This window comes from Moschus berezovskii, chromosome 6, assembly GCF_049115385.1.
Source record: "Moschus berezovskii isolate FMDL1 chromosome 6, NW_MosBer_1.0, whole genome shotgun sequence".
Taxonomy (NCBI): Eukaryota; Metazoa; Chordata; class Mammalia; order Artiodactyla; family Moschidae; genus Moschus; species Moschus berezovskii.
Window position 1 is genome coordinate 30,291,858 of NC_142465.1, and position 20,395 is coordinate 30,312,252.

The following is a 20,395-nucleotide window of genomic DNA, read 5'->3' on the forward strand; positions in this document are numbered from 1 at the left end:
TCTCATCAAGGAGTAAAGAAGACAGGATGAAGGAGAAGGTTTCAAGCCCTCCGGCTCCTCCTTTTTGTCTTCGCCAGGGGACAGGGACCATCTGCCCCTACCTCAGTCTTCCTAGAAGGAAGCTGCCCCCAAAGCCCCTCTCCTATGGGCTTCTACTATTTAGGAAAGCCCCCCAGACACAGTGGCTGTAAACAGATGCCCCTTTCTCTCCTACCCAGCTTGGCCACCACCTTCTTTTCAACTCTTGAGCAGCCTGCCCACCCTGCCTGCCCACCCGGCAAGAGGCAGCAGCAGTGGGGCAGACAGATCACCAGGCCCACGCTCTCTGCTGCCATCAAATTCCCTGTGAAACTGAGGGGAGGTTGTCGCCTTCGTTTCAGAGCATGAACTCAGACCCTCCCCACTCAGGCACAGACACAGCTGTGGATCTGGAAGCAGGCCTCACCCACAGCCTCCTCCCCACCAACGCCCCATTTTGCCTGGGCCTTGCTGAGAGGCAGCCTGGGGGAGGGGGGGTTGGAAGAGGCTGAGAATCCCTGAGATCACCAGGCCACCAGGCCGAGGTCCCTCGGGTTCCACAACAACATGTGGACAGTACCCCCATCCTCTACATTTGGAGGTAGGGTGGCAGGTCAGGGCTCTGAAGCAGACCCTAGGGCTCTCCCCAAATCCAGACCTGGAGGTGTCAGGGCACCAAGGATGTGGGAGCACCAAGAAGGAGGGGTTTGTCTTCTGAGGTTCAGTTACGCCTGCTGAATCTCCTGCCAGGTTCCCAGACTCCCTCCCACCCCCACCACTCCCTTCAATTTTCCTCATCACCGATGGGGAGCCCGAGGGACTGGAGGCCACTGGGAGTCCCTGTTGGGAGATGGGAGGACTCCAGCTTTAGCTAGCAGCTGTGCATTCACTGTGGTTCTTAGAGCTCTCTTCTGACCCCAAAAGACGGGCACTGGGCAGAGGAGAGCCCCCTCAGGGGGAGGAGCACCCTGACTACATCACCTCAGACCTGGACAGCTGGGATCACAATCAAGCTAGCACCACCGTGGGCAGGACAGACAGACAGCCAGGTTAGACTGATCCCCTCCCCTGGCCCTGCACCTCCCTTTTAGTGATTTAAATTCCCTCCGGTTCAATCCACACCGTCAAGTTCGGATTATATTTAAAACAGGCTTTCTCCCGGTCCCCCAGCGAGTCATTCCGAAGCCGCAGGCAGGGCGCCCGCTCCAGGCTCGTCAGCACCCGCCTGCGCGGAGGAGGCCCTGCGTGCTCCATTTGCTTTCGTTTTCCTTCTCCCCCTGAAATGGGCTCAGTTCACCTCTCCGCTGCCCTCTCCTCCTCCCCGCCCCCTCCTCGGTTCCCCACTCCTTTCCCCCCTTTTCTCTCCTGATCCCTCTTTGTTGGGAAAAACACACCCACACACACAACTCCTCCTAGCTCAGGCCTGCGCTGGAAGCAGAAACTGAATTCTCCTGGCCGGCCGCGAGGAGACCAGCGTCTTGCCCCCACCCCAGGTGGGTATCCGGGATCCCTACACACCAGGAGTCCAGCCGCTAAGCCCAGCAGGAGTGAAACCCCCAGGGTCTGTGAACGTGGCCCTTTCAACGCCACGGCCTGCATTCCCTCCGGCCCCCTGCCCTGCGCTCTGCAGCAAACGGGGCTATTTCCACTCCCCCAACCCGATCTGGTTCCCCAGCCTGGGGAGTGGCTGGAGGGGGACCGGCCCCAGAGCTAGGGGTGCTCTCAGCCTGGAGCCCCCCGTGGTCCTGGGCGCCTGGTTACCTGATCTTTGTGTGATGTACGTATCGCAAGGAAATTTGCAGTGACTTTGGAGCCCAGACTGAGGAAGCGGAGGTGGCGAAAGGAGAGACAATACGGGTCCGAAGTACAATTAAGGAGCCAGAGCCGCTAGTCTCTTCCCCCGCCCTCCCTGCCAGACTAGGAGCTGTCTGGCCTCAAACCTCAGGGCAACCCGCGAACCTGGAGCCGGAAACTCAGCCCACGGCGGAGGGAACCAGAGGTTCTGGCATCCAGAAAGCAGGAGGAAAGCGCCCACCAACTTGGGGGCCCAGGCACCAGCCCCACCGAGTCGCTGAGAATCCAATGAATGAAAGTGCACATTCCGATGAATTTTTCCCGATTTTTTTCAGTCTTTGGCTGGACAGCCTAGGGTTTAGGACGTCTCAGACGGTCAGACAGACAAGACAGGCAAACCGCATCTCCGGAGGCAGACAGACTCACAACATGAGTGTGAGTCTGAAATCAAATACAGGTTCAACATTCCCCAGGCCTCTCTGCCAGGCCGGGCGGGCGCCGATCTCCCTACCTTCTCTCCCCTCCAGGGCGTCCGGCAGAGACCCGGAAGACTCGGTCCCTCTGGCTTGGTCCAATCCCGCCTCGGGAAGCGCCTTCGTTACCTGCTCCTCGCTCCCCACGGCCACAGATGCAGGGCAACCGCCTCCGCCGGGGGAGGGAAGCCCCGGCCACCGCAGCCGCCGCCGCCCGCCCTCCTTCCCTCCCTCCCTCTCCCTAGCCCTCCCTCCCTCTCTCCCTCCCTCGCGCGCCGCCGCTCGCGGGGCCCTCCCGCGGGCAACCTGTTCTGGACCAAATCCAGGTATCTCCGAAAGAGACAAAAAAGAAAGGCCCTCTGATGTAGAAAAGAAAGAAAGACCCTGAACTGCATTTATTTCTCACGCTCTGACCATTGGTCGGCCTCAGTTCAGGCGTCCTGGGCCCGGCCCTGCGGCTGCAGAGGTGTGCAGGCCTGCTGCCTCGCCCACGCCGGCCGCCGCGCCCCGCGCGCTGCGCGCTCCACACTCTGGGCCGCCGCCCCCCGGCAGCCCAAACACCAAGCAGACCTCAAGGTCCTTCCTACAGACTCAACATCCGGTTGCCCGCCTCGCCGCTGGCCTCTCCGCCTGGGAGCCCGCTCCGCTCCATCTGCGGCCAAAGTCCTCACACAATCCACCTTGTCCGTGCTCTCGGGGCCCGGCCGGACACCCTTCCGAGCCAAGGCGCCCGCTGACCACCCTCGGGCCGCGGCCCTGCTCGGGGCTGCACACCTCCTCCCCTGCACGGGACGCACACAAAGCCCAGTGTCCCGACGCCCCCACCCGCAGCCCCCTCTCCCCGGCCCCGCTGCCCTTCACCTGTTCTCAAGAAGGGCCGCATCTCCGAGCCAGCCGAGGCAGGGCGGTGGCCCGGGCCGGAGGGTGCCCGGGAGCCGAGGTCCCAGGGAGGCCACAGATGATCCGCCGCCTAAGCCGGAGCCCCCGCAGCCGGCGAGAGATCTCAGAGACCAAGGCTCTCCTTGGCGAGCTCTTGCCTCTTCCTCCTTCTCCCGCAAGTCTTAAACACTCACACGCCGAGAGTTCAGCTCTATAAATCCTGCTCCTCTTTCCCATATCATAATTAAAAAAAACCAGTAGGGGAGGTTTTAACTTTTATTGCGATTTCTGGAGTTGGGCTGCAGAGCATATATTAAGTTTACGCTTATGCGCTCTCGGCGGGGAGGGTCCTTTAAGAAATAAAAATCCATCTTAATATCCACAGACGAGAGAGATAATTTTTTCCCTCCTCTTCACGCTGTTTCTATTGAAGACTCCCCTCCAGCGAAGCGAATAAATAATCACCATCGCCTTAGCCATGATCCACAGCCCCAGGGCCCCGCGGTGGACACTGGCCACCAGACTGGCCCTCACCTTGGCCCTGTGAGAATGCACCCCACTCCCCAGGATATTGGGGGGGGGACACCCAGACCCATGGCTCTGTGGCCACCCCCCTATAAACCCACCAGCTCTGAAATGGAAATTGGGGCTGAGAGACCCAAAGCGCAGAAGTCGTTCATTGGTAAATTTCGGCCCATCAGGGACACTGTCTCAAAGCCAGGCACTCCTGAGCACCCCGCCCCTGCCTGGGACTCCCTTCACTCCAGCTGGCCCCCGGCTTCTGACAGCCTGAAAACTCAGAGACTGCCAAGGGCTCCCAAACCGGGGAAGCCCTTGCCTGCCTCGCACCAGCTGGCCTTCCTCCCTGAAAACCTCCCCATTTCCCTGGGAGCCATAGGGCGATTTGAGCACTTCCTTCCAAGGGAAGAGATTTTTTTTTTCTCCCCCTTACAAAGGGCTGGGGGACAGACAGAAAGACAGACTGACAATTTCAGCTGGGGAGAAGGAAGGCTCTATTACTATTCTCTCCTCTAGTCTCCATGGGATCTCTTTGTATAAGAGAGAGAGAAAAATACATGAGTATGCACAAAATATATACAGGGGATCTGGGAGAGCCTGGAGGAGGCAGAGATATAGAAACAGAGACCCACACGCTTGCAAGGTTCCATATATCCCCCAGCAGACAACTGCGTGAATAAACTTCATGTATATACTGTGTCACAGGGACACGACTTTGTTTCCCTGTCTGAAAGTTTCTAATGTTTTAATAATCGTAATAATTCCAAAGTAAGAGAACCAAGAACCTGTCCTTTGCCTTTTGCCTTTCTCTTTCCCAGTCTGAGAGCAGAGGTGTACCTCCCCATTTTCCGTGACCCTCCCCATTTTTCTCTGCAGGCAGAGAAACCTCTTTGGAGAACCCTCTCTCTAGCAACCAGGACCAGAACTGAGGAACCAGAGGGGGAAAGGAGGGGAAGAAGCTTTGCAAAGTTGCACATTGCTCGGACGCCCCTTTACCCCAGGTCCTCCCCTCCTCCCCCTGGCATCAGCCAACAACCTCTCCAACAATATGATAATGGTGGGCGCTGGCAGCCTCCGTTCACCCAGACCTTTCCACACAGTGCAAAGACTAGCAGCTGCCTGACAGGCACAGACACAACAGACCAAGGCCTACGGGCAACAGACAGCTAGAAAGAGACCAGAGCCAGATTCTTGCCCTGATGTTTCCCAGTAGGGTGTGTGTGTGGGGTTTCTACTTGGACTTGATGACTTTCTTCTAGCCTACTAACACTCTAAATATGCCCTTCTCCTGGGGATGAGGCTATACAAGAGGAAGAGGAGGTGGCTAAGCTGGCGCTCAGAGTTCCCCAGCTCCTAGGACCCCCCCACGCACCCCACTTTTCTAAGAAGTTCCAGCCCCAGTTGACTGGAGGCAGATTTTTTTTTCCTTGGGGGTGGCAAGTGGGAAAAGCTAACCCTTCAAAGACTCCTTTCTATTTCTGTGGTCTTCTCTCTTCTAATCATCCTGCCCCACCCTGTTGCCCAGCTGAGCTGGCCCGCCAGGACACCTCTTACTCAAATTCCTGAATTTCCTTGGAATTGGTTAGACCTCCTTTGTCTGTCTCCATCAGCTGGGCCCAGGAAACAATAGCTGCAGGAAAAACTCCTCTCCCTCAAGCACGGGGATTGGGGCAGGCTGAGGAGTGGACGGGATAATCTGGGGTTCTCCAGACTTGTTGTGTGGCCCCACTCACAGCTTGCCCTCCTCGGTCTGTACCCATTTTGCCCTGTCTAGCCGGGGGCCTGGAGAGCAGTCCCACTGGGGAGGGTAGGAGCAGGATAGGTGGGTTGGGGCCCTCGACGATAACCGACTGATGTAACTCAGGCAGTTTCTTGTTGCCGAGTTCAAAACTCAATCCCAACAACATGAAACTACCTAAGCCACAGATCAGCTGAGCGAGCAGGGCGGGAGATTCAGCTTTGCATCTATCGGGAGGAGAAGGGAAGGGGGTTGGGGAAGGAAGAAATTCAGCCCCGTCCCCCTTTCCGCCCCCACAACCTCCCTAACAACTAGAGGGTAGACTTTGGGTGGCTGGGTGGGTAGGGGGTCTGACTGCCTCATCAGCTTCTGGTCTAAGCAAATCGCTCAGGGAGACTCTGGTGAAATGGGACCTCAAGCCGCCAAACCCCCGCCCCGCCCCCAGCACCGCAGTGGGGCTATCCCCCTGCCTCTGGCCCTGGCCCTGGGGGAAGCTGGAGTGTCTTCCACTCTTGAGCTGGGTCCCCTGTCTTGCCCTTCTGGCTCTCCTGTGCTCTCCTCCTAGGGTTCCTCTGATCCTCTCCGTCTCTCAGCTGAACTCTGGCTTCCCTTCGTCCGTGTGTGGCCGAACCACTCCAAAGCCTCTTCCAATCAGGCCATTTGCCTGGCAAAGCCCCACAGCCAGAGCGAGTGGGGACCGAGAGCCTGGCTAAGGCTCACATCTAAACCAGCAGAAAGCAGGAAAACCTAAGCTTCAAGCTCCAACCCTCACCAGCCCATCCTCCTTTTGCCTCCCCCCAGCAGAGGACCAGACTGAGCTACATCAAGACCCATGTGTCGAGCTCCAGGCGACCCTGAGTGACCGAGTAAAGAAAGAAGCCAAAACCACCAATTTACCCCTTTAACCGCCGAACCCCAAGGCAGTGGGTCAGGGAGGGGGAGCTTGTGGCCACTGCCCTCCGCTTCGAGCCGCCACAGGGCAAGCCTGGGCTCCTAGCAAGCAAAGATGCCCAGAACACCTTCCACCCTGCTCTGCCCAAAGCGCGCTGGGCACCTGGGGACGCCGCTAGTCCCCACTCCGCCGCCAAGAGAAGAACAAGAAACCGCTTCTCTTACCTTGTCGCTGCCTCCTCCTCCTGCCACTGCCCGCGCTTCTGCTGCTGCTGTCGAGAAGGGGGGGTTGCTCAGCTCCTCATCCCCCTCCGGCGGTTAAGTTTATTCCTCTCCTTGGATAGGTGGGGGGCTCTTGGGGTTCCCCCCAGCAGCGGTGGGGTGCGCCTGGCCCAGCACCCCAGGCAATGGGATCCGTCTGCTCCTCAAGATTGCAGTTTGCTTTCTGCCTCTTTCCCTCCTCCAGTCACCTTTAAATGCATCTTTTACTGCAGCACCACATTATATTTGCAGATCATAAAATCCACCTCTCGCGCGCACCAAGACCGTCCTGACATTACTGTTTTATGACCTTGACTTATTGTGGTCACCTGGATAATATTTAAATCAACGTTATGGTCTCTCACTTACATTAAACCCGCCAAGAGACGTTCTAGAAAGGCTCTAGGAGATGAGTCGAACACAAAACACACACATCCACACACTCAGCCTCTTTGGGGGGAGGGTGTCGCTAAAAAAAAAAAAAAACACTAAAAAACAAAAAAACCACCCATTTGAGGATTACGATTCTGGAAATTTATTAGGATTTTTTTTTTCTCCATTAAGGAAGCTACATGCAAAAGATACAACATACAGAATATCTTTAAATAACACAACTCCCAGACAGGGACAGGGTAATATTTGGGGGAGGGGCATTCTGTCTTTGCTTCTCTATGTTCTATTTTTAATTTAAAAATTGTTTTTTGTTCCTCTGAATGGAATTTCTGAGATGGCAGTGATGGAGGATGTAGGGGTGCTGGGAGGATGGAGAAAAGCAGAAAGCAGTACAAATACGAGACTTCAAGCAGATTCTCAGAGCGACTGGGAGGTAAAGACACAGAGAGGGTTTGGCAGAGGCGCTGGACGCTAGGACAAACACACAAACACTAGCTGAACTTTCCAAAACGTCTATTATTCTAAGGAGGAAATGCAGCAAGGAAGAAGCGATTCTGATTTTGACTGTGCTCTGCGAGATTACAGACCTTCTCTGGTTGATTTTTTCCCCCCTATAATCGGGTGGATTCGACCTTAACTTTGCCTGGAGAACAGGATGCTATGTGTGAGTGCGTGCGTGAGTGAGGGGTTGACACACACACCAGCCACACTCCCACCCTCATCTATGTGGGCACACCACACCCCACACCCCAGCACCCCATTTCTCATGCTTTAGGTGGACGCATCTTCAGAGCACGAACCATAGGTCCCTTGGAAGGAGAGTCTGAGGTCTTTGCCTTTTTTGCAGGCGTGTTGCATTTATACTCAGGGAGGAAAAAAATATATATACCACCAGGCACAAAGGGAGGAGGGGCGGGGAAAGGAAGGTGGGGGGAGGAGCGAGGGGGAGGGGAGGCCCCGAGCTCAGGTGAAATTAAAATTGGAGGTCAGTTCCCGGATCCGATTCTCTCGGTTCATTTTCTTGAGTTTCATTCTGCGATTTTGAAACCAGATTTTGACTTGTCTGTCTGTAAGGTTAATGGTCTTGCTAATCTCCAGGCGGCGCTCTCGCGTCAAATACATATTGAACAGAAATTCTTTCTCCAATTCCAGCGTCTGGTGTTTAGTATAGGGGCACCTCTTCTTCCTTCCGCTCTTTGCTGTCAGCCAATTTCCTGTGGTGTTTTCTGCTTTTATCTCCTCTGTTAAAAATAACATTATTTACATAAGTATCCCTCGAAGAGGCAAACCCTCGCAGCACTGCAGCCTTAGCCAGCTTGCTGTGGGGGCGGCTGAGGGAGCCCAGGGGAGCTGCTCTCGCCCCACAGGCTTGGCTGGTGGGGTCCTCTAGGGTTCAGGGCTTTTAGAATTTTTCTGGGGTCTAAACTTACAGGGAAGAAAGACAGAAGGTACTTGCCTCCAACCTGTCTATTAAATTTAAATCACCCCAGTCCACCTTGACTTAGCAGGTTCTGAGTACTCCCGCTCTCCCTCAGCTTGTTGACCCTGGTGGGCTCTCTAAGCCCCACCAGACCCTCCCTCCTCTCTGTTCCCTTCCAGCTCTGGGAAGAAAAAAAAAAAAAACCCAACCAGAAGGAAAGGTGTTTTCCAGGCCTCAGACTGGGTAACAGAGGCCACCCCGCTGCCCTGAGCAATTCCCAGAGAGCTTTGGCCCCTTTCAACTCAGTGCAGGGAGGTTGCCCCAGTCTCTGCAGCCAGAGGCCATTGCAGCCGTCTCTGCATCCAGAGTCAGACCCCCAGCCCTGACTCCCACCCCAAGTGCCACAGAGCGACTCTGCCCCCACTGGATCTCCCATCGCCAGCTTTTCCTCTCCTGGCTGTTTTCCCCAGGAGTACCTGAGGCAGGGAGTTGTGCAGGCAGCAGAGGTCAGGGCAACAGCTCTGGGGCATGCTGAGGGGTCCTCAGACAACTGCCCTGGCCAGAGACCTAAGGTCAAGGGAGAGAGATCCTGAGGAAATGCCGCCTCCTGGAAATCTCCGTCTATGCAGATATTCATGCTGCCTGTACATGCGCATTTCTGCAGCGACACACATTCCTCCCCATATGCACACACACAGGGATATGCACATGTGTGTCTATTTATATAAGGAGATACTCTAAATATACTGTGTATTTTCCTTCCCCTCATGGATAGCTTCTCCCCCTGGCACACATTCTCGCTGAAATGAACCTCAAGCAGCAGAAGAGACCTTGGCTGTCTTTTCCAGGGAGAAAACCCAGAGTCCAGAGACCCAAGAGGGACACCCAGCAAAGGACTCTGCTGATGGTTCTGTGCTCTATCCCCTTCTATGCCCAATGAAACTGCCAGGTTCCTGGATCTTATCTTGATGGGGAGTGGGGTGGGGGCCCTAGGGGAACCAGGAAGCACCAGAAAAATGCAAACTTGAGGCTCTAGTTTAAAGCACTCGAATGTCTTAAATTTTGCTCCCACTTCTGCACCTGCAGCCTCCTGCCAAATTGTTCAAAGGCTCTCCACATGTAACTCTGTGCCATTGATTTTTTAAATTGGGGTTTAGAGGAAGGGAAGAAATTATAAGTGGGGAAGTCTGGCCCAAAGCCGGCTTGCCTCTGGCCTGGTGGAGGTACCAAAATGGGGGATGGAGGCAAGAAGGGCACAGGCAGAAGGCAGAGAGGGTTAGTTGGGGCTGGAGGGTTTAGATGGTGTGGGGATGGCAGGAGAGACAGGAGAGTCTATCGGGCATGGGGGCAATTTGAGCTAGGAGGTGGGCTTGTTAACCTTGACTTTGCTTTTGGTGGGGCTAGAATGCAGCTTTTCCTACCCCAAATCTGCACCCCAACCAAGCCCATGGTGTGGGGAGATAGTATAAAATTAAACTTCTGTGCTGCACACGTGCCACCACCAAGGCTTCGTGGGAGTGTGTGCCTCTCTCCCCCTCACCTTCAGGAACACACCCGTGCCCATCTTCCCGTCAGGGTCTCCATGGGCTGATCTGCCAAGGCCCACCTTTGATTTGCAGAGGAGACCCAAGAGGGCGAGGCTCTGCCCTCACCCTCTGAAAGAGTACGTGTGCATGTATGAGAGGGCACGCGTGAGTGTGTGTGAGTGTGACACAGGTCGCCGCCAGGCATGCGTGTGCACCGCATCCATATACAAAGCACCACAAGACCCAGGCCGCCCTCAGTCTGCTCAGTTCTCACTATTTCATCTGCCTCTGCACCCAAAGAGCCCATCTTGCACACAGCCTCCAGTAGCCAGTGCCGTGGGGAGCAGTTTATCCGCCCCCACCTCGTCCGCCAGTTGGGCCTTTTCTGATGCTTTTTGCTCCAACTTTTCATGGAAAACCCCCTCAGCCTCCCTCCACTGCTCCCCATTTCCTTTACATTTTCTCCAGGTGTCAGAGAAGGGTCCTGAAGGCCCCCAGCTCCTTCAGCAGAAATGAATCTTGAACTCTGAGCTTGAACTCTGCCTAGGCTTTCCCTCACCAACCAAAATCACAATGAAATCCAACTAAAGCCACACTCCCTTGCAGGAGAAAACCGCTTACTGTGCACACAGAAATTTACCAACCACTCATTTGTAGGCTGCTTTTGGAAACCAATGGGAAAACTACATTTTAAAAAATGCAACTAGAAAAAAGGAAAAGAAAAATTTTTCAAAGGGAAGACAAAAAACTTAACAACATTCCAAATGCCCTGTTCCAACGCCACAGGCGGCCTAGGCGTCTGGGGGAGGGAGGGACGCAGCGGGCAGCCCTTCACCTCCACCTCTTCCGGCCCCAGCCCTGCTGCCCGAGGCCCCCGGCCGAGCCAAAAACCGCAGGAGCCCAAACCACACGCAGGAATCAGACCCACAAACAACAAATCGCGCTTCGCAGGAAACATTTTCAACTGGGAAAACGCAGTAAAGCGAAATCCCCCTTCTCCCAAGCTTCCCTTAGTCCCTGGCCAAAGATCGCCATTTTAAGCTTTTTTGCAAGCTTCTGACCTGAGCGGGGGGGAACATCAGCCCCCCAGGAAAACAATGTAGAGCAAGCAAACCAAAGGCAGCACACACCCAGGCGCGGTCACCCGCCTTGGGCAGCACAAGGCGCCCGCAGGCTGCCCGCGATGTGCACCACCCCGGTCTCGGCGCCCACCGCCGCTGCCGGCCTTGCACCTCCACTTCGCCGCTTACCTTCCCTAGCCAAGTGACGCGCCACCAGCCTGGCGCTCAGCAGACATGAGTCGCAAGCTGGGGTCGCATTCCCAAGACCCTCCAGGGCCTCCTCGGCCCAACCCTCTCACTGCCCTCGCCCGGGGCCCGAAGACCCAGTGCCCGAGCGTCCAAGCCGGACCACGGCCCAGGCGGCCTTACCTTTTGCTTCGTTATCGGAGGTGTCTGGGCTGGAGTCGGCGGTTTTGGCCCGATCCTTTTCGCTCTCCAAGGGGCTGCCTTTGGGGCCTGCCAGGTTCTGCTCGGTCTTGATCTCATTGGGACTGGGGGTCTGGCTGTCGGACTTGGGGGTCTCAGGGAAACTCACTTTACCCCCGAGCTGGGGAGACTCCAGATGTTCGGCGCGCGGGTTGAGACTGGCCCGCTGCTCGAAAGGGGCTTCGAAGTCGTTGGCCCCGGCACAGTGGGGCGGCTTGTCCAGCGCGGAGTAGCTCGGGCTGGCGCGATAGTAGCTGGGCACGGGCACCTCGTGCTCCCCGAGGCAGGACTCCTGCAGAGGGTGGGAGTAGAGAGCTGCCTCGGGGCCACTTTTCGCCCGCTTCTCTGCGCTGTACATGCAGCAGACATTCTCCTCCTTGACACTAGGTGGGTAGGAGCAGGAGGACAGCGGCCTGCCAACAGGTTGTTCCAGGCGGTAGGCGGCTTTGGGGTCGCCCCAGGAGTCCAGCTGCGAGAGGTAGGACGGGTAGGTGTTGAGGGCGAGGTTGGGGCTGCTGCCCTCGTCCCTCTTGGAGAGCGAGGGCGCGAGCCCGCAGCCCCTCATCACCCCGCAGTTGAAGTCACTCCCAGATTGCATATACATGCCTGCGCTCCGGCTATAGCGCTCTCCTCCGCCCGGCGCAGCCAAGGGCTCCGCGTACGAGTTCGGAGTTACATTGCGAGGGCATGTCATTTTCAGAGAGAGGGGTTTTTAAGGAGCAATACTACAGCGGAGGAGCTGACATCTTTTTTTTTCCCCCATCCGGGAGGGGGGGCGGTTGAAGGGGCGGGAGGGAAAAAGAAGGGGAGGGGGGGAAATATCAGCTCCATAATTATCCGCGCATTCGGGCCTCACCATGTGACGGCTAGACCAATGGGATTTGAAAATGGCCTTGATGATTCAGACGGCCGTGACGTCAGCGGGGTCAAGTTGTCGGCAGGCGGAGTGCGCAGCGTGGAGTAACAGCGCCACCTAGCAGCCGCCTCGGGGTAGGGGCGCCGGAGCCCTTCCCCGCGAACAAAGGAAGGGCCCCCGGGGCGACGGGGGCAGCAGGGAGGTAGAGAGGGGTGCGGGAGTTCCAGGGAGAATGGGGCTTGCTTCCCCGGGAACCAGCCTGTAACTCCTGGGGAGAGGGGGGCGGGAGGAGGTGGGGGGAAATGCGGGAGAGAGTGAGAGCGCGAGGCAACACAGGGCTCAAAACAGTCAAATTCAAATTAAAAGGTCAAGACACGATTCAGGTACTTCTCCCCTCTCCTCGCCTCCTCTCTTGCTCGCCTCGGCCCCCGCCCCCACTTCTTCCCTTGGGATGGGAGTGGGGTGAGGTTTGGGGGAGGGCTCCTGTGGGCAGAAAAAGGGAGAGAAAAAGTTCAGGACTCCCGAACAGAACTAAAGTTTCTCCTCTGCTGCGTCCTCCTCCGTCGGGCTCCTTCCCTGGGGCTGGGAGTTCAGCTCGGGACCTCCTGTCACGGAAGTTGGTTGAGTCGCCAGTCCCCTGCGGGGATTGACGGGGAGCCCGCAGTGTCCCGGGCAGGCCGGGGAGGGGTCAAGACGGCTTCAGGGCTGCGTGGGCCAGGGAGGTTCCGAAGGGGTTTAGGGGTCGCGGGAGGAAGAAGCCGGCAACCCAAAGCGCCGGCTCCCCGACCAGGGAGTGCGGCCTGGGCCTGGCTGGGTGGGCGGCTCCGGGGTTATCAACTCAGGGGCTGGAAGGCTTTGGCCTTGGAGCCGGTTCGACTGCTTTGCTCCGAGCCCTGGCGGCCCTCGCTTTCCAGTTGACCTTGCCCCCCATGAAAACAGGGGATATTCCCAGAGAGACGGAGGGAACCCTCGGGGCCGCTTCGAGCGGCTTGGGGGGAGTCACGTATCAACCGGGAAACCGGGACAACAGAGGCGACGAAATCCGACCTAGAGAAGTGTCCTTTACGGAGCCAAGGAGCTGGCGGCATTTTTGAATGGAGCGGAACCAGACTGTTTTTGTGGTTGTTATTTTATTTTTTATTTTTATTTTTGTAATAAGGGGAAGCGAGAAATAAGAGACAAGGTATGTTTCAAATAGTTCTTTCCGTTTCTTCATCTCCTTTCTCCCAAAGCGAACTAAACTCTCTACCCCTTCCTCAGGAAACGGAATCTGGAGAATATTTTGTCTTTTCGGTAGCCCCACATTTCCCCCGGTGCCGAGCCTCGGGTTTCGATTTTCCAAAGGACTGGAGCCGGGCCGGGAAAGGGACCTGAGCCCTGGGCGCCCTGGCGTGGAGTGGAGACTGGATCGCTTCTAGGGAGGCCCAAGCCGGCGGCTGCTAGAAGACGACTTCGGAAAGAAATCCACGATTTCTTGCATCCAGAGGGCGAGAGAGAAGGCGCAAGGGTTCCTGAACCCCAGAAAAAACTGGAAGAAAATGTTTGTAATGTGTGACTTGCTGGCCCGGCCAGCCAAGAGAGATTTGAAATGCTTTCGTGTTTTCATTTGCAGGGGTCGCAGTGGGCTCGGCACAGGGGGTTGGCCCGGGCAAGGTTAGCCTGTTTAGGCCCCAGATGAGACTTGGCCGGCCGGGGCGGCAGTCAATCCAGGGAGCCATTTGTCCCACCGCCCACCCCGCGGGAAACGCGGAGACTTTATGGCCACTCTGTTTGTATTATCTGCATAAGTCTTTCCCCACCAGTTTGATCGAAACTGTTCGCTTTTACGAGGACCCAACGAAAATTCCCCGTCATATTTATCAGCCGAGGATAAAAATTTAGTATGGGAACTGATATTTCCTCATTTATGGGGCGATGAAATTAAAGACCAAAGCAATTGAGAATTATATGGCTTTGGGGGGTTCCCTCCCCCCTCTTTCCCATCTCCTTTATTTTCCTGCCTGGTGTGCCTGTCCCTGGAGTTTGACGTCCCAGTCCCTTGCCCTTGCTCCCCATTTTGGGGTCTGCTGGGCCCTGTCCCCCACACCCAGGGGCCGCTTGACCACCTCAGGCTTTTCCTGGTCTTTCTCTCAGTGTTGGAAGCTGGGGGCTGGGACATCGTTCCCTGAGCCTCTGCCCAGGCCGAGCTGGTATCTGCTGGGTTGTGGAAGGTTTCCAAGAGCCTTGAAGGGGAAGGGTGTGAGCCTAGCCCGGGAGGGGGCGAGGGAGGCGGCAGAGTGAGGGGGACAAACCCCAGATAACGTCTCAAAAACATCCAGCCTCACGGCTTAACCTGGGGAACCAGCTGGAGGGAAGCAGACTCACTGGGCCTCGCGACCTGTCTCTCAGACCAACCTGATCCTGGTCCCAAACCCACTCCTTACCTCAGTCTTGGGTGGGGACCGAGTCACTTTCAGAATCCTTGGTATTATTCATGGAAATAATCCCCCCGGGGGGGAGAAGGAACTTCCCGCCTCCACTCCCACCTCCTCACGAGAAGGAATAGTGTTTAAAGTTGAAATAATTAGAAGTATGATAAACACGGCTCATTAATGAAAAAAGAAATCAAATTCATCAGCCTAAATGGGACCCCCGGTGGGACAAATGTTTGCCTTTAATTACGCAGGATAAACGCAAACCCAGAGCTGTTAAACAAGTACCCGAAGCCACAGACTTGAATAACTTGTTGGGTTTTGCAGACTAGGGTTTCTGCCCCAATGGAGGCGAAAAGAAGGAAGCTACAGGGTGAGCAAGGGGAGAGGGGAGTGATTGTGTGGGTCCGGGTGTGGGTCCTTGCCCTGCCCCCTTGGGCTCCGTCTTTCCCGAGGCCACGAGCAAAGGCCGTTTCAGTCCTATTGTCCGGGCCTGGCGTTCAAAGGCACTCAGGCTGCCACGGCCACCCCGCCTGCCACCACTGCCAGGCACCCATCAGCCCAGCCACACGGGGCCTAGAGCCTCAGGCCTGCACCCCTAGGGAACTGGATTGGGGTCCAGGAAAAGTCTGTGTTGCTAAAATCACCTCACTGTTAAGCCATTTATCCAACTTTCCGGGGAAGTGCCGCGTCTGTGCCTGACTCCAGATTGCCCTTTTCTTGCTTCAACTTGGGGATGCAAAAATTCCGGGGCTTCAGGCCACAGTGAGGGGCTCAGGCTGCACCTGTATTTTGACAATCCCCCCCACCCCGAGAGCTCTGGCCCCTTGCACCCTTCTTCCCAGTACCCAAACCCTGGAAAGGGAACAAGGGATGGGAGCTGGGCCTCCTGCCGCCAGTGGGACTGTGACCAAGGGAGAGGTGGAGGGTGCTCCTCACAGATTCCAGGGTGGTCGGTGGGTTCCAGAGGACGGGCTGAGGGCTGGGGCACTAGGGGTCCCCACGTGGAAACAGAAGCAGGAAAAGGTAGTGCTCAACGAACAGAAAGGAACCTCGACTGCTTTGCCCGCTCTCGCCTTCAAAACGCCCCAGAGGCACCCTGATTCCTCCAGGGAAAATTGGCGGAGTCTCCTCACCAGGTTAAGGAAGTCATCTAGGAAATTCCAAAGATGAAGTGAAACAAAAATAATATGTCTCTCCGTTTAGGATCAAATAATAAAATAATTATACAGCGTGTGTGTGTTGAAATCTCTTCAAGCGAAATGGAAAACAAAATCACACCACTGGTGAAAACTGCAGTTTTTTTCCCTCTTGTTTTGGAGGCCCAAATAAATCAATCTCTTCTCAAAACTTGAAGGAAAGATTTGCTTTCTTCCTTAACACCGGGCTCTGCCCCGGCTGAACTGGGAGCAGAGAAATCTCAGGCAAAAGACAGAATGTTTAGAAGCTCCCCAACCCTCCACCCCACCCTGCAAAACGGATTTTCAAACAGGTACCAGAGGCAATTGAGAGGCCGAGGACGCATGGAGGGGCCTCTGATCCACCCGGATCTCCTTGCCACGGTGGCAGCCCAGCCATCAGAGTCGCTCTCACATCTGGACATTGTACACGTTTGCACCCAGATGCTATGGAGGTTACTGCCTAGACACGCGTCTGACTAGGCGCTTAATTGTATGTACAGGGCCACAAATAGTCACTTTTACCCAAAAATGTACTCCCTGCGATTCCCGAATCCCGAAGTCTGATAACCAGCACAACTGCTTTCTTGCCCCGCTGAATCCAGCTAGTTATTTAACTTTGCCTCCTGAATTGAAACCAGATAGCAAACACATCCAAGAGAAGCTTTAGGAGGAGGACGGATGGGAGGATGTCTAGGGAGGGGGAAGCCTTGCTCCCCACTTTATGGTGTGCTCCCAAGTTACCCAGTAGGTTGGGTTTCCAGCCCGAGTCAGGTCTGCGGTCAGCCCGGCTTACTCCAGAGAGAATCTCGCTCCTCCCTTACCGGCTAAATTCCTTTTTGAAGATCTTTGTTTTCCATCTTCCTCCCTACCCCTTTTTTTCTTTCCCCATCTTCTTCCTTTCTCGTTATTTGCTTTTTTCTCTTTTTCTCTGGAATCCATTTGTTTCCTCTCTTTTTCGGATTCTTTCTCTTTAAATTAACTGTCTTCCTTATTTCTCTCTTCCTTCTTTATTATACAATTTATTCTTTACTCGTCTTTCCTCCTCAATGCTTTCCTTTCCTTTGACTTTCTCCCCCAGCTCTTCTTACTTTTCTCTGCTGCACCCGGCGCCCCGAGAAGGGGAGAGCACCAGGCTCCATAGCATCCCTCCCCAGCCCCGCTGCTCAAGCTTGGAGTTGACCTTCCCCCGCCTCCAGCCTTAACTCGTTTCCTCACAAGGCGAAGTGTAGGGCTGTCAGTGGCTGGCAGCCAGGCCTCAGCAGTCGCCATTAGAGAGAAGGAAAAGCAGGGTCTGGGGCACGTCCTGACCGGTTCCGATGGCTCCTCGAAGTGCCCAGCTCCAGGGCTCACATATCCTCAAGTCCCTCACCCCAAAGGAGCCTCATCCGCCAGGCCTGTCTTTGGAAAAGTTGCTCCGTCTTTGTCGTGACTTCCAGAGCTGAACATTAAAATAGCCCTTGTTTCAGTCAACTTGATGTCCCGAGGCTGGAGTTAAGGGAAATGAAGGAGTGGGGTTCCAGGTGGGGGGCAGGTCCAAGGAGTCACGAGCAGGCTTAGCAGCCCAAGGCCACATTTCAAAAAGGCACCTTTGTTCTGCACGCTCCTGGACTGCAGCCCACTGGCTTTCCTCTTCTCTCAGTCCTACAATTGCTGCAATCTCTGGGCAGGCAGTTCTTGTCGTTTTGAATTCTGTCTTTCCTCAAACCCTTTGTGGACTTTGCAGGAGGCAGGGACGCGGGTGTGTGTGTGCAGGGACTCTGCCAACTTGGAGGTCTGAGTCAAGGTTATGGGTCTCCACTTTGTGCAGTGGGTTGAGGGTGAGCTGGATGTGTGCGTGTGTGTGTGTTTGTGTGTGAGAGAGAGAGAGAGAGAGATGCCTACAAGAAAACAAGAGGATGTGATGGAAAAGATCTGGTCCAGTTGACATCGTCCAAATTTTGGGGGTCTGTAAGTGTGTGCTAAGGTGGGCCTCAGGAATGCGTAATCCCTACCTTTAAGCCTTGTTTTGCCTTAGAGATGCAGCTCCAGACATTCCCCCCCCAGCACACACACCCTGGACCCCAGAACCTCTCTCTCCCCACCCTCCCAGAGATCTTGAGACTTCATTCCATGGAAAGACCAAAACTTTAATTTTTTTTTAAAAAAAGGGAGGAGGAATCTTGTAAAACTTTTACGCCAAACAAAGTTATAAAAACTTCCCGGGCGTTGCCTTTTCCAAAGGTTTATATGAATAATAAAGAGTGCAGTCGCGTGCAAGCAGTTCTGGCGGGCTCTGAGCTGGGAGCCTTCAGCAAACAGCATTATCCAGCCCTGGGGCACCAGGAAACCCCAAGGGCTGCCCCCTTGAGGGAATATTTGCTCAGAAAGGAATTGCCCTGTAGATTCGGAGAGGGGAGGGGAGAGGGAAGGGGTGGTGCCCTTGACTCCCGTGAAGTTCAAAGTTCTTTTTTTGCTCTGGTGAGGAAAAACCCCCTCTGCCTTCAACCCACTCGAGAAATCAGCCTCAGGTAGTTTCTCCTTCTCTGGTTGAGGAAGGGTTCCAGGTATCCCCAACTCTGTCCACCTTTCAGACACCTGGTCTGTAACCTTCTTGCTTGTCCAAAGCAGAGCTCCCCACCCGCCCCATCTGGGACACCTAGAACCTGTGGGTTTTCTCTCAAAGGTGCTTGGTGGGGCTTTGTGAACCTTCGTTCAAGTCTCCCTTGAATCACCATCCCCCCAGCAACCCCATGTCTGAGCGACAAAGAAACACAAATTCAAGACTGGCCCCAACCCACTTTTCAAGTCCCCCAGGTTCCCCCTGCACCCCCAAAGCCCATAGTGGGAGGGGGAGGGGCCCAGAGTGCTCTCTCAGCCCACACCACTTAATACCCTTGTAAACTCCCACGTGCGCTATAAACTTGGATTTTTACAACCAACATTCCTCCTTAGCTCCAGGAAACTTTGAACTCGGCCTCGGGTTTATTTACTGGGGTGGGGGGAGGGGATTGGGGGTGCTGGGAGCTGAGAAAAGCAGGAGGAGAAGACGGGGGAAATGCAGGCAAGGGGGTGATGGAATGGGGGTCTGGGGTGTGTTGGGGGAGCCGAGACTATCCACGGCGGGTTTGTTTACTATTTAGGGCGGAAGCGTTTTCTAACACAGGCCAGACTGGGTCGTTAAGGGCGAAATGAAACTGGGTTTAGAGGCGCGGGGGGGGCGCTTTATGGCGGCGTCTAGACGAGGCTCTTTTGTTCCCAGGCAGCGCCGCGGCTGGAGGGGATTACCCGAAGAGGTTGCGCCCAGAGTGCCCCTGACCGGCAAGGGGGGGTTGGACATCCCAGGGGCCCGGAGGTGGGTTTGTTTGGGGGACAGAGACCTCTTTTCCCCCCTAATTTTTAGAGGGTCACCAAGGACTGGCAGGCTCCTGGGCTTGAATCCTAGAAGCTTTTGTTTTTCTTTCACTATGTCACTCTGCGCCTTCCTTTAGAAATCCTTCTAGAGCTGGGGACGTTTTCTGAGCTTCGTAATACAGGGAAAGTGGTAGCTTTGGAGTTTTAATATTTTCCTCCAAAATCAGGAGCCATTTGGAAATTAGTATTTTGCTTTATAAACAGGTTCCTCCTATAGCATTATCGTTATCTCCTTCCTATTTTATTGGAAACACAGCCGGCAGGTCAATATGCCTTGTCATTACTGGCGGACAAACGCCATACCTAGAGAAATCGCTGGTATTGCTGTGCACACGCATGAACACATGCAAGCACACACACACACACAGAGGCTCCTCAGCTGCATTGCTGCTGACACTCATCAGCACCAACGCCGAGATGGTTACACACCTTGGAGGACACAAGCTCTAGCTGTGCATGGGGGCGATTTCCCTCCATGCTACAGGCAAAAACGCACTCAGAACATCCCTTTCCATGTGCGCCCATAGGCATCCCAACTTAAACATTTGTGTGCAAGCACATGAAAGGATTGTGGGGCTGCGTATAAACCCCAGTTTGCCAATTTCATCTCAAGACCTACATTTACAAATTAGAGACTCAGATACCTCTGTCATCAAACATGACAGAGCCTAGATGCAATAGTCAGTCCATAGTCGTGGTGCTTTTTCTTTCATTCAACAGAATTGTTATTGACCAAAAACACATTTTCTTTGGATTACAGAACAGTTCCAAAAAGAAGGGAACGATGAGAGAACTGCTTCCAAATCTCAGCCCCCAAAGAACGAATTTGGAACAGAGACCATCAGAGCGCCCTCACTGAATGCGCTGAAAGGACTCTGGTTATCTTTATACAGAAGAAACATGCAGCAAACATAGATGGGTGTGGTGATGGTCTCACAGGTTACCTGCTTCCCCAGAGCCCCACCCCAAGCCAGCCCCTCATAAAATGAATCTCTGGGGCTTTCTCCTCTGGGAAACCAATGTATAAACATCAGGGTGGCCAGCCCCAGCCCAGGGTCTTGTTGTGTCTGGAGGAACTGGCCATTTGTGCCTGAGGGGAAGGGGCCCAGCCCCACCTTCCCACCCTCAGGGACCGGCGCAGGGAGGAAAGGGACAGGG

At 55.0% G+C, this 20,395-nt stretch overlaps 1 protein-coding gene and 2 long non-coding RNA genes across 4 annotated transcripts; 2 read left to right on the top strand and 1 right to left on the bottom strand.

Annotated features, from left to right (window-relative positions):
- The first annotated feature begins 854 nt into the window (after positions 1 to 854).
- Positions 855 to 3,995, top strand: LOC148777567 (uncharacterized). Its single transcript, XR_016037569.1, has 3 exons — positions 855 to 1,511; positions 2,148 to 2,247; positions 2,340 to 3,995. It is a non-coding gene; the product is annotated as an uncharacterized LOC148777567 (long non-coding RNA).
- A 3,097-nt stretch (positions 3,996 to 7,092) lies between these two features.
- On the bottom strand, positions 7,093 to 12,188 carry HOXC10 (homeobox C10). Of its 2 annotated transcripts, XM_055396311.2 has the most exons (3): positions 11,343 to 12,188; positions 8,863 to 8,953; positions 7,984 to 8,207 (listed from the first exon to the last, which is right to left on the bottom strand). In XM_055396311.2, the coding sequence occupies exons 1-3, from the start codon at positions 12,091 to 12,093 to the stop codon at positions 8,129 to 8,131; spliced, it is 921 nt and encodes a 306-aa protein (XP_055252286.1). In that variant the 5' UTR covers positions 12,094 to 12,188; the 3' UTR covers positions 7,984 to 8,128. The 2 variants fall into 2 exon arrangements, with proteins under 2 accessions (XP_055252285.1, XP_055252286.1); XM_055396310.2 differs by lacking the exon at positions 8,863 to 8,953 and having other exon boundaries at positions 7,093 to 8,207.
- Positions 12,189 to 12,509: 321 nt separating this feature from the next.
- Positions 12,510 to 16,074, top strand: LOC148777568 (uncharacterized). Its single transcript, XR_016037570.1, has 3 exons — positions 12,510 to 12,638; positions 13,195 to 13,438; positions 13,516 to 16,074. It is a non-coding gene; the product is annotated as an uncharacterized LOC148777568 (long non-coding RNA).
- The last annotated feature ends 4,321 nt before the right edge of the window (positions 16,075 to 20,395 follow it).